Raw genomic sequence first — 17,808 nt, forward strand, 5'->3', positions numbered from 1 at the left:
GAGTGAGCATCCACCTTAACATTCGCATGAGACTGCTGAAATGAATTTCCCCAACGACTTGCGCAGGTGGGCTTTTGAAGGGGGGAGCATTACCATGCCGGCTAGATGCGTCTGGCAGCACACTTTCGTGGGGCAAAGCAGTCCAACCCCAGGCTTTTCCCCAGCGGGCTTCCAGGGACCGACGCACTCTGGACCAACCATACGTCGGCAATCGTCGCTTTGCCGCGCCTCCGCATTCCCACTCAACGGGAAGCTGTCTCGTCCTTTTTTTCTGCATGGCCGTATGACCTCACCACGCTCACCTCACGAGATCAGTCTGAGACGTCGGTATCCTGTCCTGCTGCGTCGTCGCGGATCCTCCCTCCACGACGCAATTTCCCTTTCCAAGCAGCACGCTCACAATGTGCAGTCGCCATCATGTGTGCTTGGAAGGTCAGGTATTGACGGGCTTTGCTTGACCGTTCTAACGTGGTCATCGTCGCTTCGGTTGCCCACCTGCTCTTTCGACCCCATTCCTACCTATTGTTGAGCTGCGTTTTATAATTATCTACGCCCATTCCCCGGCATCGTTGCATCGAGTGACAGACCCCCCTGCGCAATGTCTCGCGGCCTCGATCATCAACCACAGCCTGCACTTCATCAAGACACTTGAAAGACACCACAGATCGATTCCGCGACCTTCGCGATGCGACGTCCGCTCCAGCTCGCGCCGTTGTTCGGCTTTCTAGCCACCGCCACGCCCACCGAACCCTCGCAACAACACCCCATCCTCGGCCTCGATCCCGTCACCGCGAATACTCCCCCAACGATATCCGTCGACCTATTCCGCTCCCTCGAACGCACCTCCCGCATCGTCGACATAACCTACTGCGTCGGCACCTCGGGCATCTCGCGGCCCTTCTCCTGCGTATCGCGCTGCAACGAATTCCCCTCCTTCAACCTAGTCACGACATGGAACACGGGCGTCCTGCTGAGCGACAGCTGTGGCTACATCGCCGTCGACCACGGCGTGCGCCGCCCGGGCGATGAGGACCGCTTCGAGGGCGAGGTCGGCGACAAGGCCATCATCGTCGCCTTTCGCGGAACGTACAGCATCACCAACACCGTCGTGGATCTCAGCACTATCCCGCAGGAGTATGTCCCGTACCCGTCGCCAGACGACGGCGATGAAGAGCCGCCGCGCGAGCACCGCTGCCAGGACTGCACCGTGCACATGGGGTTCCTGGCGTCATGGCGGCAGGCGAGGAAGCTCGTGCTGCCGGAGCTGAAGAGGCTGAGGGAGGAGTACCCCGATTATCCCGTGCACCTGGTCGGGCACAGTCTCGGCGGCGCGGTGGCGATGCTCGCGGCGTTGGAGATCAAGGTGTCCCTCGGATGGGATGATGTCATCGTCACGACGTTTGGGGAACCCAAGGTTGGCAATCAGGGACTCTGCGATTACGTTGACACCGTCTTCGGGCTTGACAAGGAGGATGAGGAGGAGCGGAACGCGATGAACAGGACCTACCGTCGCGTGACGCACGCTGGTGACCCCGTGCCGTTGCTGCCGTTGACCGAGTGGGGATACAAGCCGCACGCCGGCGAGTTCTACATTGCAAAGTCGGAGCTGTCGCCGTCGATAGAGGACGTGATGGTTTGCCGCGGCGACAGCGACTCGAGATGCATCACGAAGGGGGACGGCGGACTATTCGAGTCCACAGCGCGAGATCTAATCGAGGAGGCGGGTATGGGTAAGGAGGACGGGGAAGAAGTTGAGACGGAGAGGTCATTGAGGAAGAGACTCCCGGGCTTCCCGACGCCGCTCAAGCTCTGGCAGCTGTTCTTCGCTCACAGGGATTACTTCTGGCGGCTCGGGCTATGCGTCCCCGGCGGCGATCCGGCTAACTGGGGGCGGGACAAGTACGGCGGCGGACACGGCGGCGTAGCCTCGGATGAGCTTTAGTCGCGGGAGGCGGTTCTTTGGCGCAGACATGGTTTTTCTCTGGCTTGCACTTTTTCAGCGGCGCTTGTAACGCGATACTGTATGGGCAACTGTATGATTGGCTGTAACGGAACGATGAAAAAAAAAAAAAAAAGCAATTAGGCGGCTGGTTGGGCCGACGGGCGTTTCTTTCTTTCCTCTCGTCCTCAGATACCTGGGATTCGTAGCATTTGAGGTTGTAACAGAACACGATCAAATTCCCTCAGCAGTCCTTTTTGGCGTAGTTCTGTACTTGAATCGCGGAAGATCCGAGGCGTGGCCCAAGTCAGGTCTCCGCCGGGAGTGCGAATCAGCAGCTGGAGGGGGAAAGGACGGCATCCGGTGGGCTCATTACTCAGTCAAGGTAGTAAGAGGGCGCGGGCGCATTTCGCCACTTGGGCACGAAGTCATCGTCGAGAGAGAGCAGAATGGGCCTGACGAGATGCAAGGTCTAGGCCGTTGGTAGGCCACGCTATTTTTGCGTCCACGATACGAGAAAAAAGAAAAGAAACTGGCCGGCTTGCTTCTGGAGGGCTTCCAGCAGTCATATCTCTCCACGGGTTCTAGAAAAGCTGAGCTGCAGTTCCTCTCGGCGTTGAAGTGGGGGTTGGCCGAGACACGCACGACACGGGTTCAACGAAAGAAGCTGTGGCCACGCGAGAGACGGAGTACCATTTTACCTCGTCAGCAGCAGCAAGCAGCAGCAATATGCGGGCGCGCCGGGAACAGCAGGCCGGGTGGATTCGAGTGGCCCTTCACGTTGAATTCCTCGCGGACTTTTCGGTTTCTACAGACTGCGCGCGGTCCTCGGTACCGTGGACGGAGACTTTTTTTTTCATCTTGATGCTTCCCCCTCCCCCTCGTCTCCAGTGAGTGATCATACGCTGGGCTGCTGGAAAGCAACACCAAAGCTTCCATTGGGGCTTGTTCGCATGAATCTTTGGACCTATAGCCCAGGTCAAGGGTTCATGCCACTTGAAGAAAGACGGGATGCCGGGGTAGCGAAGGAAGATGGGAGGGGTAACTCAAAGCTGTACCCCCGTCCTCCTCTCCCCTCGTGTTAAGCAAGTCGAGGTTAAAAAGGGTAGGGCTTGGAGAAGGAGCCTGGCACTGCCAACGCACACAGGTGTCTCTGTTGGGTTGCGGTGGTCGGGATCGCGGAAGATTTTCTGGTTTGGCGCTGCGACTTGAACAAGGCCTGGGAGGATGCCACGCGATAAGGCGACCCTTGGGACCTGTTGGGCGGCTGCGAGTCGCCTGTTCGACCGAATGCATGGAGGGGGAGGGGGGAGATCCTGCCCATGGGCGGTGCTGGATGTGAGTCACTGATGTGTGTGCGCTGTGATGGCCGGCAGCGACGTTGGAGGGTGGGAGGGACGAGGAAGAAAAATTGGGATGAAAAGGGGTGGGATGGGCCAAGAGATCAGAGATCAGAGGTTTAAAGTGTGTGAGATCAGCAGAGCTCCCGGTCTGGGCCGGCCAGGCGGATGTCTAATCGGTTGCTTGTCGCCGTCTCGTCGCTGCCGGGTCTGAAGCAGAGATGACATCTCAATCTTTGACGTTTCACTCACTGGGATGCCTGTGAGGGGAAGAGACTAGAGAGAGACACGGCCGGGGATGACGGGTGATGCGTTGATCGTATGGATGGCATCTCCACCACCCCAGGCTTGAAACCGGTTTCTTTGGGGTCAAGATCGAAAGCACGACAGCAGATTTGATGAACGATCGGGTATTTTGCGCCGCAGTACACGAGCAGGCGCGAACAACTGGTGGGCAAAGAGGTTTCGTGCATGACACGGCACTGCCCTCTTAAGAAGCATGCGGACCAGCAGCATGAGAGATGCAGAGAAGGCCGCCGCAAGAGCAGGGTTGGCGGTCGAGAGGGGCCGTTGTGGTTGGACGGCTCGCCGGGTGGGATCGTGGCTTAGTCGGCCGAGTGGCTGCCTCCCCCGGCATCAGAGCGCCGGTCTGCGAGGCGGGCATCGAGGACAGAGGCGCGCTTGTTTGAAGTCATTGGCCACGAGAGAAGACGCCTATCCGGAATTCGACATGAGCAGGCGATGCGCAACACTGTCTCTCGTGATATTTGTCTGCCATGGGAGTCTTTCCAATGATCGGAGCTACCGCCCGTTAGGATTTTTCCCGGGGTCCGTTGAAGCTCATAATATCGTCTGTTTGTCCGCTTTGGCGAGCAGTCAATTTCCCTTGATCCGCACCCGTGATATAACCAAGATGTGCCTCCAGATGGACGAGGTGCGCACGAGTCGAAACGAATGGCAAGGTCGACGGTGAGTCACAGGTTTGGCTGTGCTTGTTTGTCATTGAGTTCGAGACAACCTGGATGAGGCGCTGATCCGAGACAACATTGGATGGCATTCGACATTGTACATGTCAATCATCCCCCGGATTCCCAGGTTTGGTGGGAGATAAGCCGTGCAGGAGATTCTCAAGACCAGGAATTCCCGAGGTACTGGTGGAGAGATGACGGGCAATCTGGAGGGGCATTTTGGCGTAATTAGCAGCAAGAAGTCCAGGAACCCGGGAGGACTTCCATCGATTGTACGTCAGCAGGCCGACTGGCAGCCCAATGAGTCCATGTGTCTGTGCAATGTCGACTTGTGTCGCTGAAGGTTACGCCATCGATGTGTTCAAATGTTGGGTTGGGCAGAGGTGAAAATGACAGTGAGGACGACAGCCAGCACCAAAACCCAAGCAAGCATGAGCAAGCAAACCCTGGCTTCTCACTGGCTCAAGGGTCCTCGCGGCTTCCAGACCCACCTCTACCTTCCCTCACGGCGTGGGTGCTGGTGCTGGTGCTGGTGCTGGTGCTGTCACAGTGTGCTGCTTCCCCGCTCTTGCCTCACCACACACCCTGGTTGTACGTATCTCGCACCTGCTGCAAAAATGTGCTTTTTTTCCTGTCTCGTGATTCCCCCCTCTCTCTGGTGATTCTCTCTTGTTCCAGGCAAATCTACGCAACAGTATTCGCTGGCCTGTTCCTGATGACACCCCCCAGAGTCAACTCATCAGCCGAATGCCCCGCCCCTCACCTCACCACCCTCTTGCTCTTGTTGCTGTGCTGTGTGCTATGCTGTGCAGTGCTGCGCTGGCTCATCCACCAGCGAACGCCGCCCAGCACACGTTTCAGTTGAGCACACCCAATGGAAGCAAATGACCTTGGCCTGGGTTATCTATGGCCCCCTCCGAAGGCTCAAGTTGAGTCGCCCATTTCTTTTCTTTAATTTGATGTTGGAGATGTGACTTTGGTAATCTCAGGCTCGGGTCAAGGCGGCCTCAATCATCGAGAATAGCTTGGAAAGTACCTCGGGACAGTGGTGGCAGGTGTAGAAGCCCACTGTCCGGTAACAACGGACCTGAGATGTTTACATAGTAACTCTCAGGACCCGTCAGTATTGGATGCGAGGTCTCTTTGATAAGCAATGTCATCATGCCGCAAGCTTTGCATGGCCTGCCATGTAGCTTCTATATGCCTTGCTTGACCCCTTTTGCCGGCTGACGGGCCACTTGTAGACTTGGTGATACGGCAGGGCAGCTTTGCCTTTGAGCTTCGATGAGGCTAAACCCAAGACTGCTCGCCAAAGGGACCTTCACCACATGTGCTAATTCTAATTTGCCATGGCGTCCCCGTCGAGTTCCATACCCCTCGACCGCCCTGCCCCTTCTTCTGAGGTAAGGTAGCCACAAGGGAAGAGCTCAGCCGGCTTCCGGTGGAACAACGTCGGTCAGGTAGACAAAGTGAATTGCACCAACCCAGCAGCAAATATGAAGAGAATTGCAGCCTCAGCGAGCTCACAGAGGACCAAAACCCCCGCTCCGTACTCCTTGCCAGCCCATTCACTCTGCCCGTACCGTCCTAGTAAACTTGGGCCCAAGGTACAGGCGAGCCTAGCCCAGCCCAGCGCCCCGTTTCTCTTGCCCTCCCGCCAAATTGGAACCTGCCCATGGCCCCCATGCCCTGGACCAGGACCTGAACCCCCCGAGCCCCGAGAGCCTGACCAGCAGCGAGCTGGGTATGGAGGGCAGCCCACCAGCTCACAGAAGGGGACGTGGTGGGGCGTAGCAGCGGCAGGTGAGGCCAGCAGACTGGACTGGACAGCCGACCAGCAGTGGGCATACCTTCTGGATAGCACCCTCGAAACGGCAGGGTATCTTTGGAAGAACGAGAGAAAAGGAAAAGTACCCAGGTGAATTGAATAGTAGTGGAGGTACAACGGTGAAGGGACGGCACGGCACCGCCGCCCCAGCGACGGCCCCAACCTGAGAGAATCAGAGGAAGGAGCGACCTGAGGTAAGGTAGTGACTTGGGTTCTTGCCTTTTGGGGGGAAGGGGGACTTGGGAACTTGGACCAACCCGACTAAAATCTTCACCTGCTGCTGGCCTCGCACCTTCGCACCTCGCAACTTCCCTCTGAGAGAGACTCCCCCTCCCAAAATAATTCGTCACACGTAAACACACCCTCCGCCTTCCTCCCTCTCCCACACCACACCTTTTTCTTTCTACAACACCAAAACAAAGCCGCGTCTCCATCTTCCCCCAACAACCCGACGCACGCCTACAGAATATCCTTTCTCAACCTCTGTTATCCCCTTTCCACCCACTCTCTACCTAATCGCAACATCCTCAAATAACCACAGCTCAACATGTCTTCCGGCGATGTAAGTACCATTTCCCCACGCTGCCCAACGCCTCTCCAAAACCCCTCCGCCCCTCGTTGCCTGCCTGTGCTACGCCAGCAACCACAACGATACCATCCTCGATCCGCCGCCCATTCCGCGCGTCGAATTTTGGCACAGATCCCGAGGTTCAGGATCGGAATGGCTGGCATGTGGCCTCTACTGGCACTCTATGCCTTTCCCTTACCCCAAAACACCTCATTGCTGCTATCCCCGACAGGAAATGATGCTGACTTCTGCCCCTCTTCTAGCGTGAAAGGTTTGTGACGAACTGCCTCCTCCTCGGCGATGGGCTACCACCATCAAATCACACCACCCCTTATGCCGGGGGGATCTTGCGCGCAGCTTTTTACTGACATCCCTACTGCAGCAAGACCTTCCTCGCTCGCCTTTGCGAGCAGGCCGAGCGCTACGATGAGATGGTCGGTTACATGAAGGAGGTCGCCAAGCTGGGCGGTGAGCTGAGCGTCGACGAGCGCAACCTCCTCAGCGTTGCCTACAAGAACGTCGTCGGCACCCGCCGTGCCTCCTGGCGCATCATCTCCTCCATTGAGCAGAAGGAGGAGAGCAAGGGTTCTGACAAGCACGTCGGCACCATCCGCGAGTACCGCACCAAGATCGAGACCGAGCTTGAGCAGGTCTGCCAGGATGTCCTCGACGTCCTCGACGACTCCCTTATCCCCAACGCCCAGACCGGCGAGTCCAAGGTCTTCTACCACAAGATGTACGTTTTTCGATGCCACCGCCACTTGCATCCCGTATCCGCTCTTGCCCCGGAACTAACCGCTGTGTCCCACAATGCAGGAAGGGTGACTACCACCGCTACCTTGCCGAGTTTGCTTCCGGCGAGAAGCGCAAGGGTGCTGCCACCGCTGCCCACGAGGCTTACAAGGTGAGAATACACCTATTAATGGTTTCATGCACCCTCGAGAGGACATATTTATTGACTTGCCGCCTTTATGCAGAGCGCTACCGATGTCGCTCAGACCGAGCTCACCCCCACTCACCCCATCCGCCTCGGTCTCGCCCTCAACTTCTCCGTCTTCTACTACGAGATTCTGAACTCCCCCGACCGTGCTTGCCACCTGGCCAAGCAGGCTTTCGATGATGCCATCGCCGAGCTCGACTCCCTCTCCGAGGAGTCCTACCGCGACAGCACCCTCATCATGCAGCTGCTCCGTGACAACCTCACCCTCTGGACCTCTTCCGACAGCGGTGACGCCGAGGGTGCCGCTGCTGGCACCGCCGATGCCCCCGCCGAGGAGAAGAAGGAGGAGGCCAAGGCCGAGGAGCCCAAGCCTGCTGAGGAGACCCCTGCTGCCTCCTAAGTTCTGTCTTACCCTGATACCACACCATCTCGGTTGACGACACGACTGAGATGGCTCGCCTACTCGGTTGGTAGGTCGCGCCTCACGCAGACCTGCTGATACCCGGATTTGACCAGCATGTTTCAGCTGGCTGATGATATCTGCGACTCGCGTTGGGGATCTTGGCACAAGGGGGGGCTTTTGGGGATTCGGACGCGGAGAAAGGAATAATGCGTGGCATGAATCCCTTTTTTGATTCCTTGGATTCAACCTAGGTCTGGAACGGTCTCCTTCACAAGAGACTTAGGAGGATTTGAGGACTCTCTTACTTGGCAGCTAACTACCAACCTTCCTCTTCTTCAAACCCCACACCCAGGGCCATTCTCCTTTTGTTCATCAGCGCGAATCCTGCTTTAACCCCATGTGCTGGATGGTTTACGGCTGTCTTGTGTTCTCTTTTCGGTTTTCCTCATAGTGGTCCTTACGTCGTTGCGTTTTCTCGGGGAGTGAGAAAGTGTTTACCCCCCAATGCCCCTGTCTATTCAGTCTACAAAGACGAAAAAGAAAATAACAAATGTTCATCAACTATTGTGTTCTGTGGTGGTGAGATGGATGTGTGAATTTTGTGTGCGTACGTGGCTTGACATATGATCAAAGGATTGCTGACAAGCTTGATTGACAAAGGCGATGATATGGTGCACACAACTCCGTGCCTTCTTGTGAGCACTCACATTTGCGAGACGATGGACTTCAACAAGGATGCAGAAGGATAAACAAAATGGTATTTCCCAAGCTGGTCCGTTTCTATACGAATTACCAGTATATCAATACAAAACGCCAGACACCGCCCTGTTGTGTTTCGTCATCTTTGACTTTGGGTTGCGTAATTACAAGCCTTCCCTCGCCCATTAATGTAAATTGTATCATATGTGCTGTACTCGACAGCAGCATCAGCTCATTAGTTGCGATGTGACCTCACAAGCAACCTCTGGGCACGACGAAGCCTTGCTTGCTTCTCACCAATCACGTCCCCGGACTCAACGTCGTCCATGGCGGCGGCTTCAGCTTCCGCCTCGGCTTCCGCGATGGCGGCGGCGGCCTTGTTGGCACCGGCCAGGTGGGCGACGGTCGCGCGGCGGTACATGCTTGTTGCCTCGTCGGCGGCCCGTGGCGGGAGGGGCCCGTTCTTGCCGCCGCCGCCGCTGCTGCTCCCGCTGATGCGGCGAACGAAGTTGCGCATGCCGCGGAAGATGGCGTGGTTGCCGTGCTTGGTGCGGAAGAGCATCAGGCTGCCGCGGCGGTCACCGAAGGTGCCGCCTCCGAGCAGGCCTCCGGAGTGCTGGATCTCGTCGAGGTAGGCGGAGGAGGGCTCGAGACCCATTGCTGAGGGGGCGCCGAGGCGGGAGCATGTCGGGCAGTAGGTCGGCTGGGAGGGGAGGATGTCGCCGCGGGGGAAGGAGAAGGCGTCGCCCAGGCCGCTCCCGCCGGCGGAGGATGAGGAGGACGAAGCGGAGAGGGAGATGTTTGTCGAGGATTGAGATGCGGCTGGGGATGTTGGCGGGCAGGTGCAGAGGGACGCTGAGGCTGCGACCTCCTCGCGCCAGATCTGGATGCGCATCTGCTTTGAGATGGACGGGTCGTTGAGAGACATGGTGGCGGTTGGTTTGTGAGGAAGACACGGGTGTGAGTGGTGATGTGAATCGACGGGGTTGTGAGTGGTGTATAAACGACGTGCGGTGGTTATTTCTCTTGGGCCGTCTTGAGTTTCCAGAAGACGGCGACGGGTAACGTAAAACGTGCTCTTGGATAGTAAGACCGTGAGAGTGGTGCGTGGCTGGCCTTGCTCTGTTCGGTGTTGGTATATTGGACGAGAGGGCCTTTCTTCTGCTTCCAAGACCGAGGAGAGGTTGGTGCTCGTCGAAGGTTTGCTTCAAAACTAGGTGTGGTCGTCTGAACCGTGTGTGTCGACAACGTTCGTCTGTCCGTTCCCACGTTGCGGCGGTTGGATACTGCTTGTCCCCAAAGGCTATTTGGTATAGTATGTGAAGAAGAAAGAGGGAAAAGAAGGAGGCAGTGATGCAGGTGAAGATGTCGAAAGGGGGATGTGTAGGTTATTAGAATCAAGATGGGCTTGAGGTCTTGGTTGGGGCACGGGACCAGGTTTCTGGATGAGTGGTTGCCGCGCCTTTGAACTCGGGCAGCTTTGCCTCTAGCTTGGTATCTCCTTTCTCATGTGCTTCGGTTATTTGTTGTTGTGGTCCTCCAAGAGTATTTAGTCGGCGCCAACCCCGGATTCTGGTGACCCTTCGGAAGGATGAGCAGCGCGGCAGTAGTGGCAGCAACGGCAGCTGTAGCTAACAGAACAAGGACGAGAGCCAAGACTTGGAGGTGTGGTATGTTGGTCCGGGAAGATTGAGGGGGGATGGATGGATCGGTGACGAGTTTAGGGAAAGAGAAGAAAGAACTCGAGGTTGGTAAACGGTATTGTCAGAAGATGAATGGACTGTGTGTGCGTGTGGTTTTTTTTGTGTGGAGGGGACGAGTCAAGGCTCGAGTTCGTGTCATCCGGTCTTGCTAGTAGGTGCAGGTTCTCTTGCGATGGGTGGGAGAACGGATCCTAGCGAGACACCTACGGGCGTATGAAACAGAAATGAGATACAGCAGCAGCAACAGCAACAGCAAGAAGCAGGAGGATGAGTGTATGCAATGTATCCTGCCCGTCAAGTGTGCATGAGTGAGCCGAAATATCGTGTCAAGAAAAAGGTCTGGAAACGCCCGCTAGAATGGAAGGAAGAAGAAAGCGTCGCAGTCAACGGGGGGCTTGTGACTGGGTGGCAGGCGCGGTAGTTCCCAGGCAAGGGGGGGTAGCAGTTGGTAGCCCAAAGGGCGGTGATCCGTTCAAGCTATGGCGTTGGGTGATGATGGCTGGTGTGGTGTAGTTCGATGCAGGTCTCGCAAGGAAAAAACAAAACAAGTCAACAAGGTCGACGAGAGGCGTCGCGAGAGAAATAAAAACGATTAAAGGCTGGCTGGCTAGGCTGGACTGGTGGGGTGGCTTGGCAATAGCAAGTGTGTTGTGTCGTCGTTGTGGTCGTCGTAGGCGTCGTTTCGTTTCGAACCGAACCTGTCCGTCTCGTCTGTCGTTCGGCCCTGGAGTGAAGGCAACAAACCCTGCAGATATTTTCCCGCCAAGCTCGGATTGAGGGTGGTAGTGGAGGTGGATAGATCGGCAGGTGATTAAGCAGATAGGTCAGGCCGTGGGAGCAGAAGAGGGAACGGCATAGGCCCTTTTCAGAATTAGGTGTGGTGCTGGTTTCCTTTTAGGTTGATAAGGCGTGGTTCGGAAGAAAAAAGATGGGACGGGTGGAAGACGAGCCGGTTGACACTATGTGCTGGTGAAGCAGACCGGCTCTCGCGCCGCTTGCAAGCGAAGAAAGATTCTGGCGAGTCTCAAGTCGTGGTGAAAGGATGGATGAGAACGTCCCGCTATGCGCTTGCTGCTTGGACGTTGCTGGTTTGGGGATCGCGCTGGCCCCGCGATCGGCAGGTGTTCACGTCCCTATCCCGGTTGACTTCTGGGTGGGTTTTTAGGTGAGGTTTGTGGAACCCCTGGACTGCGCTGGTCTGCCGCAACCGGAAGACGAGATGGAGCCAAGTCGAGGTTCACGCAGCACACTGGAGAGTGGAGAGAAAGGCACAGGAAGAGAGTCTGGTGGATGGTGCGGCGGTGCGGTGCGGCGCGTGCAACGACTCGGGGTCACCCTGTTGGTGTCACTCCACCCCTTGTAAGTTGTGGCGTCTCTTTTCCAGGTGTGGTTGGGGACGGGGGCGTGGGCGTGACCTGGGCCTCGCGACTCCAGCTTCGGGCTAATGCCGCTGTCAGATGTCAAGGGCTGCTTGTTGAAAAAGGGGCGGGCAGGTGGCTCGTGGAGATGATTGGGAGCGGTGTGGTGATGTGATGGTCGCTGATGATACCAGCAGCGGTGGAGAGACAGGCGGCGAACGGGGAGGGCTGAGATTTGGCAAGTATGCGGATCTCGACTTGGAAACCGAATTCAAGGGTCCATCCATCAGCTCAATGTGGGCTGCTGTTGTTGCTGCTGCTGCTGCAAAAGATGGCGAAGTAAAGACTTGCTTGAATGACGTTGTGTGTGTGTGCCGGTGGCAGAGACAAGGAACCCAATTGGGTTGGGTCCCCGGTTCATCCCACGCCGCGGCGCCGCTTCCATAGTACCTCCTCAGAGCACTTTGTGAGTATCATCCAAGATCCGAGAACAATGGCTGCCAGAGGACGCCAGTCAATTCCCGGAGCACGGCAGTTGAAGAATCGTCTCAGAAATGCGTCTCTCTGACGCGCGTTCTTATATTCTTTCAAGGCGTTCAATCATGTCTACTGGTGCTACAGCAACAGCAATCCGCCGAATCCTTTTTGTTTTTCTTTTCCCTACCAGCCGACTTGACCCAAAGTAGTCTTGTCTATTTGTTCAAACGACGCCCGTCAGCGCTCCCGACTTCTTCTTATCCCGAAAACTCAAATCTTCGTCACACTACTTCTGTGTACTGGGGACAAGCGTCTCCCAGCTCCCCATATCGCTATGATTATCTTCGCCCAAGGAGTCTAACAAATCTACTGGTGCTGGTTTCCTCTGGATTTTGGCTGGAATCAAGGGCTTTTGTCGTGCTTCGCTGGGTCTCATGCCAGGCAGTGCAATCGCCCCTGCCGGAGACCGTCTTCCTGGCATGTTCAATGTTTCCGCCCTCTTAGGCGGGGGCTTGGCCGGTGCACCCACTGGCTTCCTCGCGACGCCGCCGCCAACGCCCGAACTCGTGGTTGACAGCCCCGTAGAGGCTCGTACTGGCAGCGGCGGCCTGTCTGATGGGTCATCATCACGGTAGCCGTTGCCGTTGTTTACGGGTGTGGTAGAAGCAGGCGCTGTGGCCAAATGTGCTGGTTTCTTCGCGACGGGTGGCGCCGGCTTACTCTTGGACTGTGTCGAGGATTGGGACACGGCTGAAGAGGGCCGCGGAACGGCGGGTGGTACTGTCTGTGACTTGTTGGAGGGTATCAGAGGCGCTTGATTCATCGTCAATGGGGCTGCTTGAATTGCGGCCATGCCTCCAGTCTGCCTTCTAGGCGGCGGAGGCGGGGGTGGTGTCTCCCCTCGTTGCGATGACTTCTCGTCTTTGATGTTCAGTCTGCCTATCTTAGCTGGCATAGCTGACGGGTCGAAAGGCGGAGGCAGTCTCCTAGCCGTCGTACTTGTCGCGGACGATGAGAGGTCGCTTGGTGCGTAGACGTGCTCATACGGCGATGTCGACACACTCGAAAAAGATGATAGCCTCGAACGCGGAACGTTGACCCAGTCCGGCTCTGTCGTTGGAGTGAAGGGATTTGGTGGCCTATTGGGATTCAGAATCGTCGTGTGCCCGTCGGGAGCTCTGGGCTGCTTGACATCGGCTCTTGCTTGCTGCTTGTTCTCCAACCACCACTTTTGACGATCAGAACTGGCTGGAGGCAGTCCGGGCTCGATGGCCTCGTAACCGATCAGGTCCTCATCGTCGGTCTCTTCTGAGTCCAGGTTTGCCGTTGAGTCGCCAACTTCGGCTTTTCGTCGTTGATAGAGGTCATGGCTAATCCTATTGCGAAGAGTTTCGTCCACGATGCTCACGTTGCATTGGAAAATTGCATACACTGGCCGATGGTCCGAAAACTTGAGTGGTGCTGAATTGTAGGCAAGTTGACGGAGATTAGAGCCCTTGCGCAAAATGCGGTCGGTCCAAGCTGGAATTCGTTGCTTCTCGCTAGAGGATGTCAGTCGCGAGCCAACGTATAACAAGCTTGAGGTACTCACGAAGTATCATAGTCATCGGTTCCGAGATCGAACTTGTAAGTGGGCAAGAAGTTGATCCTGGCCTCGGAGTAGTACGGGAACGCCAGACCCGCAATCATTTGCAGGTTCAACTAAACACAATTAGCACTGGGAAATCCAACGAGGAGAAGTTGCGCACCTGGTCATTCTCGTAAAGCAAGTCCAAATCGTGCTTCTTAATCAGCGTACGAACAGCTTCCGAGGTTAGGCCAATCCGGTAGTTGAAGTCTCCCAACCAAACGACAGCGTCTGTGTCGTGGTTAGCCAAAGTCCAGAATTCGTAAGTCAAGGCCGATACGTACCGTGGTCATCGATCCCGCGGTTTCGCTGGAAGCGGAGGCCGTGATGAATTGTCGCATAGTCCCTGTTCCTCTCATCGTAATTCGAGAAACCTGCGGCCAAATGGGCTGTCACGAAGCAAATTTGGGTATTTGCAAAGTCAAACCGAATGGCTACGGCTCCCTTGTTGCCTGCCATTCCTGACAGGCCAGTCTTCTTTACGCTTCCTTCCACGTTCTTGATCTTGGCCAACGTAGATGCCTTGACGAAAATACACAGCGCGGCTCCAACAAGCTGTCCACTTCGAAGGAGGACGTATCTCTCTCCTCCGAGTGCCTGAGCACGCTGGTTAAGACACCTTCTCACAGCGCTTTCCCAGAGCTGCTTCCGCGAAGGGTCGCTGTTCATGATTTGCTGTGGGCTCAACTCAACAATTTCTTGGAAACCGACGGCAACGATTTCAGGCTGCACATCTCCAAGCTCGTCGGGGGAGAGCCACTGAGCTAAGTCGGATTCCACGCCCTCGGTGCGGCCGTTGAGATTGAAAGTGCCGACCAACCTAAAGTTGTAAGCAACTATAAGTTGTCGTAAGAAAGAGCGGACTCACATTGTAATATCCTGCACGGAGGAGTACTCAGCACTACGCTTGGTAAGTTCACCAGAGACGTAATCACTAATTGGGTCGAACAGGAGAACTGGCGCTTGGTTGACAAGGCGTCCAAGCAGTCGATCAATCGTCGTTTGCCTTGCCGAATCCGTAAAGTTGTTGTGGTAGAGTCGCTGCACAGACTTGCGCATATCTGCAACAGCACCAGCGAGCGACATCTTTCCATTGCGGGTAAAAGATGACTTGAGAGCACCAGTTCCGGCGTAAATCTTGGACAACGCATCTCCGTTGTCTGCCCACAGGGTTGAGTGTCTCATCCAGAAGTCTTGCGTGGCATACTCCCCCTTGTGGCCCAAGAATGCTTCTGTGGCCATCTGGGAAATGAGAGTCTGAATTAGATTCGTTCTGTCCAAGCAATCGAGGCAGTTGGTCCGGAAGACGCCTTCTTGTTGAAGAACAACCACCATCCGCGCGGCGCCCTGCGTATCTGCGTCCGGGCCAGCGTCATCCGACTCTTCGGCCAAATAGTAAGCAAACCCATCCGTAGAGTTTTCGATGTATCTGCGGATCTGACGGGCGGCCTCGTATCCTCCGGGTCCCTTCGTCTCGGCGTGAAAGTCGTAGTGGGTCTCTCTCAGTAGTGCGTGATCTTGAGACTCGTCCTCTCCAACCTGGCTTAATGGGCAGTGCTGTACCGCGAGGTGATACAGCTGGCTGAGTTGCGCCTCACCGGGCTTGCCCTCGCTAAGGAGGTTGACGACGTGAACAGCGCCGTAGGCTCGCTCCAGCTCATCGAAATGCTTGTTGAACGCCGGCTGAGCTCCTTCGGGAGATCTAATGACGGTGATGTTCTGTTTACCGGGAATAAGCTCGGCAGTCTGTTCCCAGAAGAGCGGCACAGAGCCTCTGACTTGGGCATAGGAGAACAATGTGCCTCCTGGGCTCCAGTACATGGTTTCCGTCTCAACGAAATTAGCAACATTGCCATCGTCGTCAATGCCTCGAGAGTTGAACCGAGTTCCGGCCCTCCGACTTGACAGACGCGAAATGACTGTCAAGTACGATGGCAGCCCGGTTGACCTTGTCCTCAAAGGAGCACTTGTTTGTGGGATTGCCATCGTACGGCAGAAGCCACGGATGGCTGAAGTCAGAAACCGCGAATGGTCAAGTGCGTCGCGCTCCTGGGGCAACAGCCGGGACCTGAACTGAACCAGCGGACTAATCATGAACGAATTCCACAAAAAGGAGTCGTCAAAGTTGTCGATATCAAATACAGATGAGTTCACCGTTCTGAGATTGTCAGCTGCTTGTAAGTGCTGCAGGAATGTCCTTCTCACCTGTCCTGTAGTCTGTTTGTCAAATCGAAATCGGTGCTGTAGTAGAATGTTCCATTTCCCAAAAGCTTGCGCAGATCTGTACACGGGTGCTCAAGGGTTACCTCGCGCCCTCTCAGGTTTTGGCCGTAGACCGAGTTAACATCCGACATCTCGGAGTCCAGAGGGTCCAGAGAAACCACATCATCCCACTCGCTATTGTTGAGACAGAAGAAGGCAACGCTTGCAATCCGCTCCACGGTCTCTCCCGGCCTAAGGGTGGCAACTCTTGTGGCATGTGTTACGACAGAGAGGAACACATCTCCTTCCACCGATATCAGGCCCAATGTTCCATAGATCGGTCGCGGCGTCAGGGAACGGTAATCGGCTAATGTTTTCTTTGTAATCTGAGTGAACTCGACCATACATTTCGCTGCGGCGCCGTCGCCTCCGTTGGGTCGCGAGCGGGTAGATGCGAGGGAAGTAAGGGAGCCGTTCGCGGCCGCGCCGGTGCTGTTAAAGTTGTAACGGAAAATGAGTGCGTGAGAGGACGAAACGATCGCAATTGAGCGATGGGGATAGTCGCGAATGTAGAGCTTGCTAGACTTCTCGGGCGCCGGCACCTGAGAAGGCCACGAGCCGGAGCTGGCGTAATCCATAGTTGCGATGTACGGCTGAGGTGTTCGGTGATGCGTTTGTGTCGCAGATCATGCTTGAACTGAATAGCTGGTTTGCGTTCATCGAAGGGTGCCGTCGTCAGTGGCCGAGCCGAGATGGGTCTTGGAGACGAGTGTGAGAAGACCCAGGTCGCAACGAGGCGTCGTTGAGCAAGAGATGCGCGGTGGCCGCGGCACAGTGGGATTGAGGTCGCCAAATGGTCAACTACGGATGCCGTGGCTGACTGTAGCGGGATTTGGGTTGCCTATGCGGAGCCCAAGGATGACGTCCGTCCCACCGGTGGTACAAGGTGTTTAGAGCTGGACCACTACCTTTAGCGCCTGAGCTCCGCCTGGGAGGCAGCTCGTTTCAGTCTCACAGACCACCGAAGGAGGAAGCTGCCCAAATTGCACATGTCGACATTCCGCACCTCACCAGGTACGTACCCACCATCTCGCCCTGGCGGACCCTCTCCCGTAGGATGCTTCCGGCTGGAACCCAGCATATGAATGGGTCGCCAGACTGCGGCCATACGAAGCGAGCCGTCTATTCGGCGAGGTTAAACTGCAAATATTCCGACTTGCTGAAACGAGGGTTAGGGACCAGGAGGGAAACTGTCACCTCACCGTGCCTGAAGTTACTTTGGTAGACAGGCCAAGACCAGACATGCGACGAACACCCAAGAAGACTTTCCCAAGGATCTATTCGAGAAGAGCTAATATTTGGATTCACTGTCCAGAAGGCACTTGAGAACTTCTCGAAAGGAGCTTGTACGAGTCGGGATCCGGCATGCCTTGGCGGATCATATTTTGGCACAGCGAGGCTCTGCTTCCTACCATTGCTCCCCTCATGATTGGACTTTTACCCAAGCCTTAGCCGCCATACTTTAATGTCTTCCCGGGCAGGACATGGCCGTGCATGGCGAGAGACGGCGAGAATCGCAAATCCTATGAAGATCAAGACGCGATTCTTTGATGGACATGTCAACGGCATAGAATCAGGTCGGTCAGTTTGCTATCGCTTAATACGATGGCCAAGACGGCTGCTGGGACTCTCCCGAAATGATCTAGCCTTGAGTTGATATAGAGATCATGAGAGCACAGAGGCCTGTACGGATATT

General features: G+C 55.9%; 4 protein-coding genes across 4 annotated transcripts; 2 read left to right on the top strand and 2 right to left on the bottom strand.

Moving 5' to 3' along the window:
• Nucleotides 1-685: 685 nt before the first annotated feature.
• Nucleotides 686-1,942, top strand: lipA (Lipase A; the record flags this gene model as incomplete). Its single annotated transcript, XM_032029938.1, has 1 exon — nt 686-1,942. The coding sequence occupies one exon, from the start codon at nt 686-688 to the stop codon at nt 1,940-1,942; it is 1,257 nt and encodes a 418-aa protein (XP_031890507.1).
• A 4,680-nt stretch (nt 1,943-6,622) lies between these two features.
• Nucleotides 6,623-7,983, top strand: artA (14-3-3 family protein artA; the record flags this gene model as incomplete). Its single annotated transcript, XM_032029940.1, has 5 exons — nt 6,623-6,637; nt 6,907-6,914; nt 7,026-7,379; nt 7,460-7,547; nt 7,621-7,983. 5 exons carry the CDS (start codon nt 6,623-6,625, stop codon nt 7,981-7,983), a joined length of 828 nt encoding a protein of 275 aa, XP_031890505.1.
• A 937-nt stretch (nt 7,984-8,920) lies between these two features.
• CGGC5_v001080 (uncharacterized protein) lies at nt 8,921-9,613 on the bottom strand (the record flags this gene model as incomplete). The annotated part of the gene is made up of 1 exon (XM_032029941.1): nt 8,921-9,613. The coding sequence occupies one exon, from the start codon at nt 9,611-9,613 to the stop codon at nt 8,921-8,923; it is 693 nt and encodes a 230-aa protein (XP_031890504.1).
• Nucleotides 9,614-12,509: 2,896 nt separating this feature from the next.
• Nucleotides 12,510-16,690, bottom strand: syj1 (Inositol-1,4,5-trisphosphate 5-phosphatase 1; the record flags this gene model as incomplete). The annotated part of the gene is made up of 6 exons (XM_032029942.1): nt 12,510-13,764; nt 13,815-13,924; nt 13,972-14,081; nt 14,135-14,670; nt 14,719-16,008; nt 16,056-16,690. The coding sequence occupies 6 exons, from the start codon at nt 16,688-16,690 to the stop codon at nt 12,510-12,512; spliced, it is 3,936 nt and encodes a 1,311-aa protein (XP_031890503.1).
• Nucleotides 16,691-17,808: the final 1,118 nt, after the last annotated feature.

This window comes from Colletotrichum fructicola, assembly GCF_000319635.2.
Source record: "Colletotrichum fructicola Nara gc5 chromosome Unknown KSG_Nara_v1_contig01, whole genome shotgun sequence".
Lineage (NCBI taxonomy): Eukaryota > Fungi > Ascomycota > Sordariomycetes > Glomerellales > Glomerellaceae > Colletotrichum > Colletotrichum fructicola.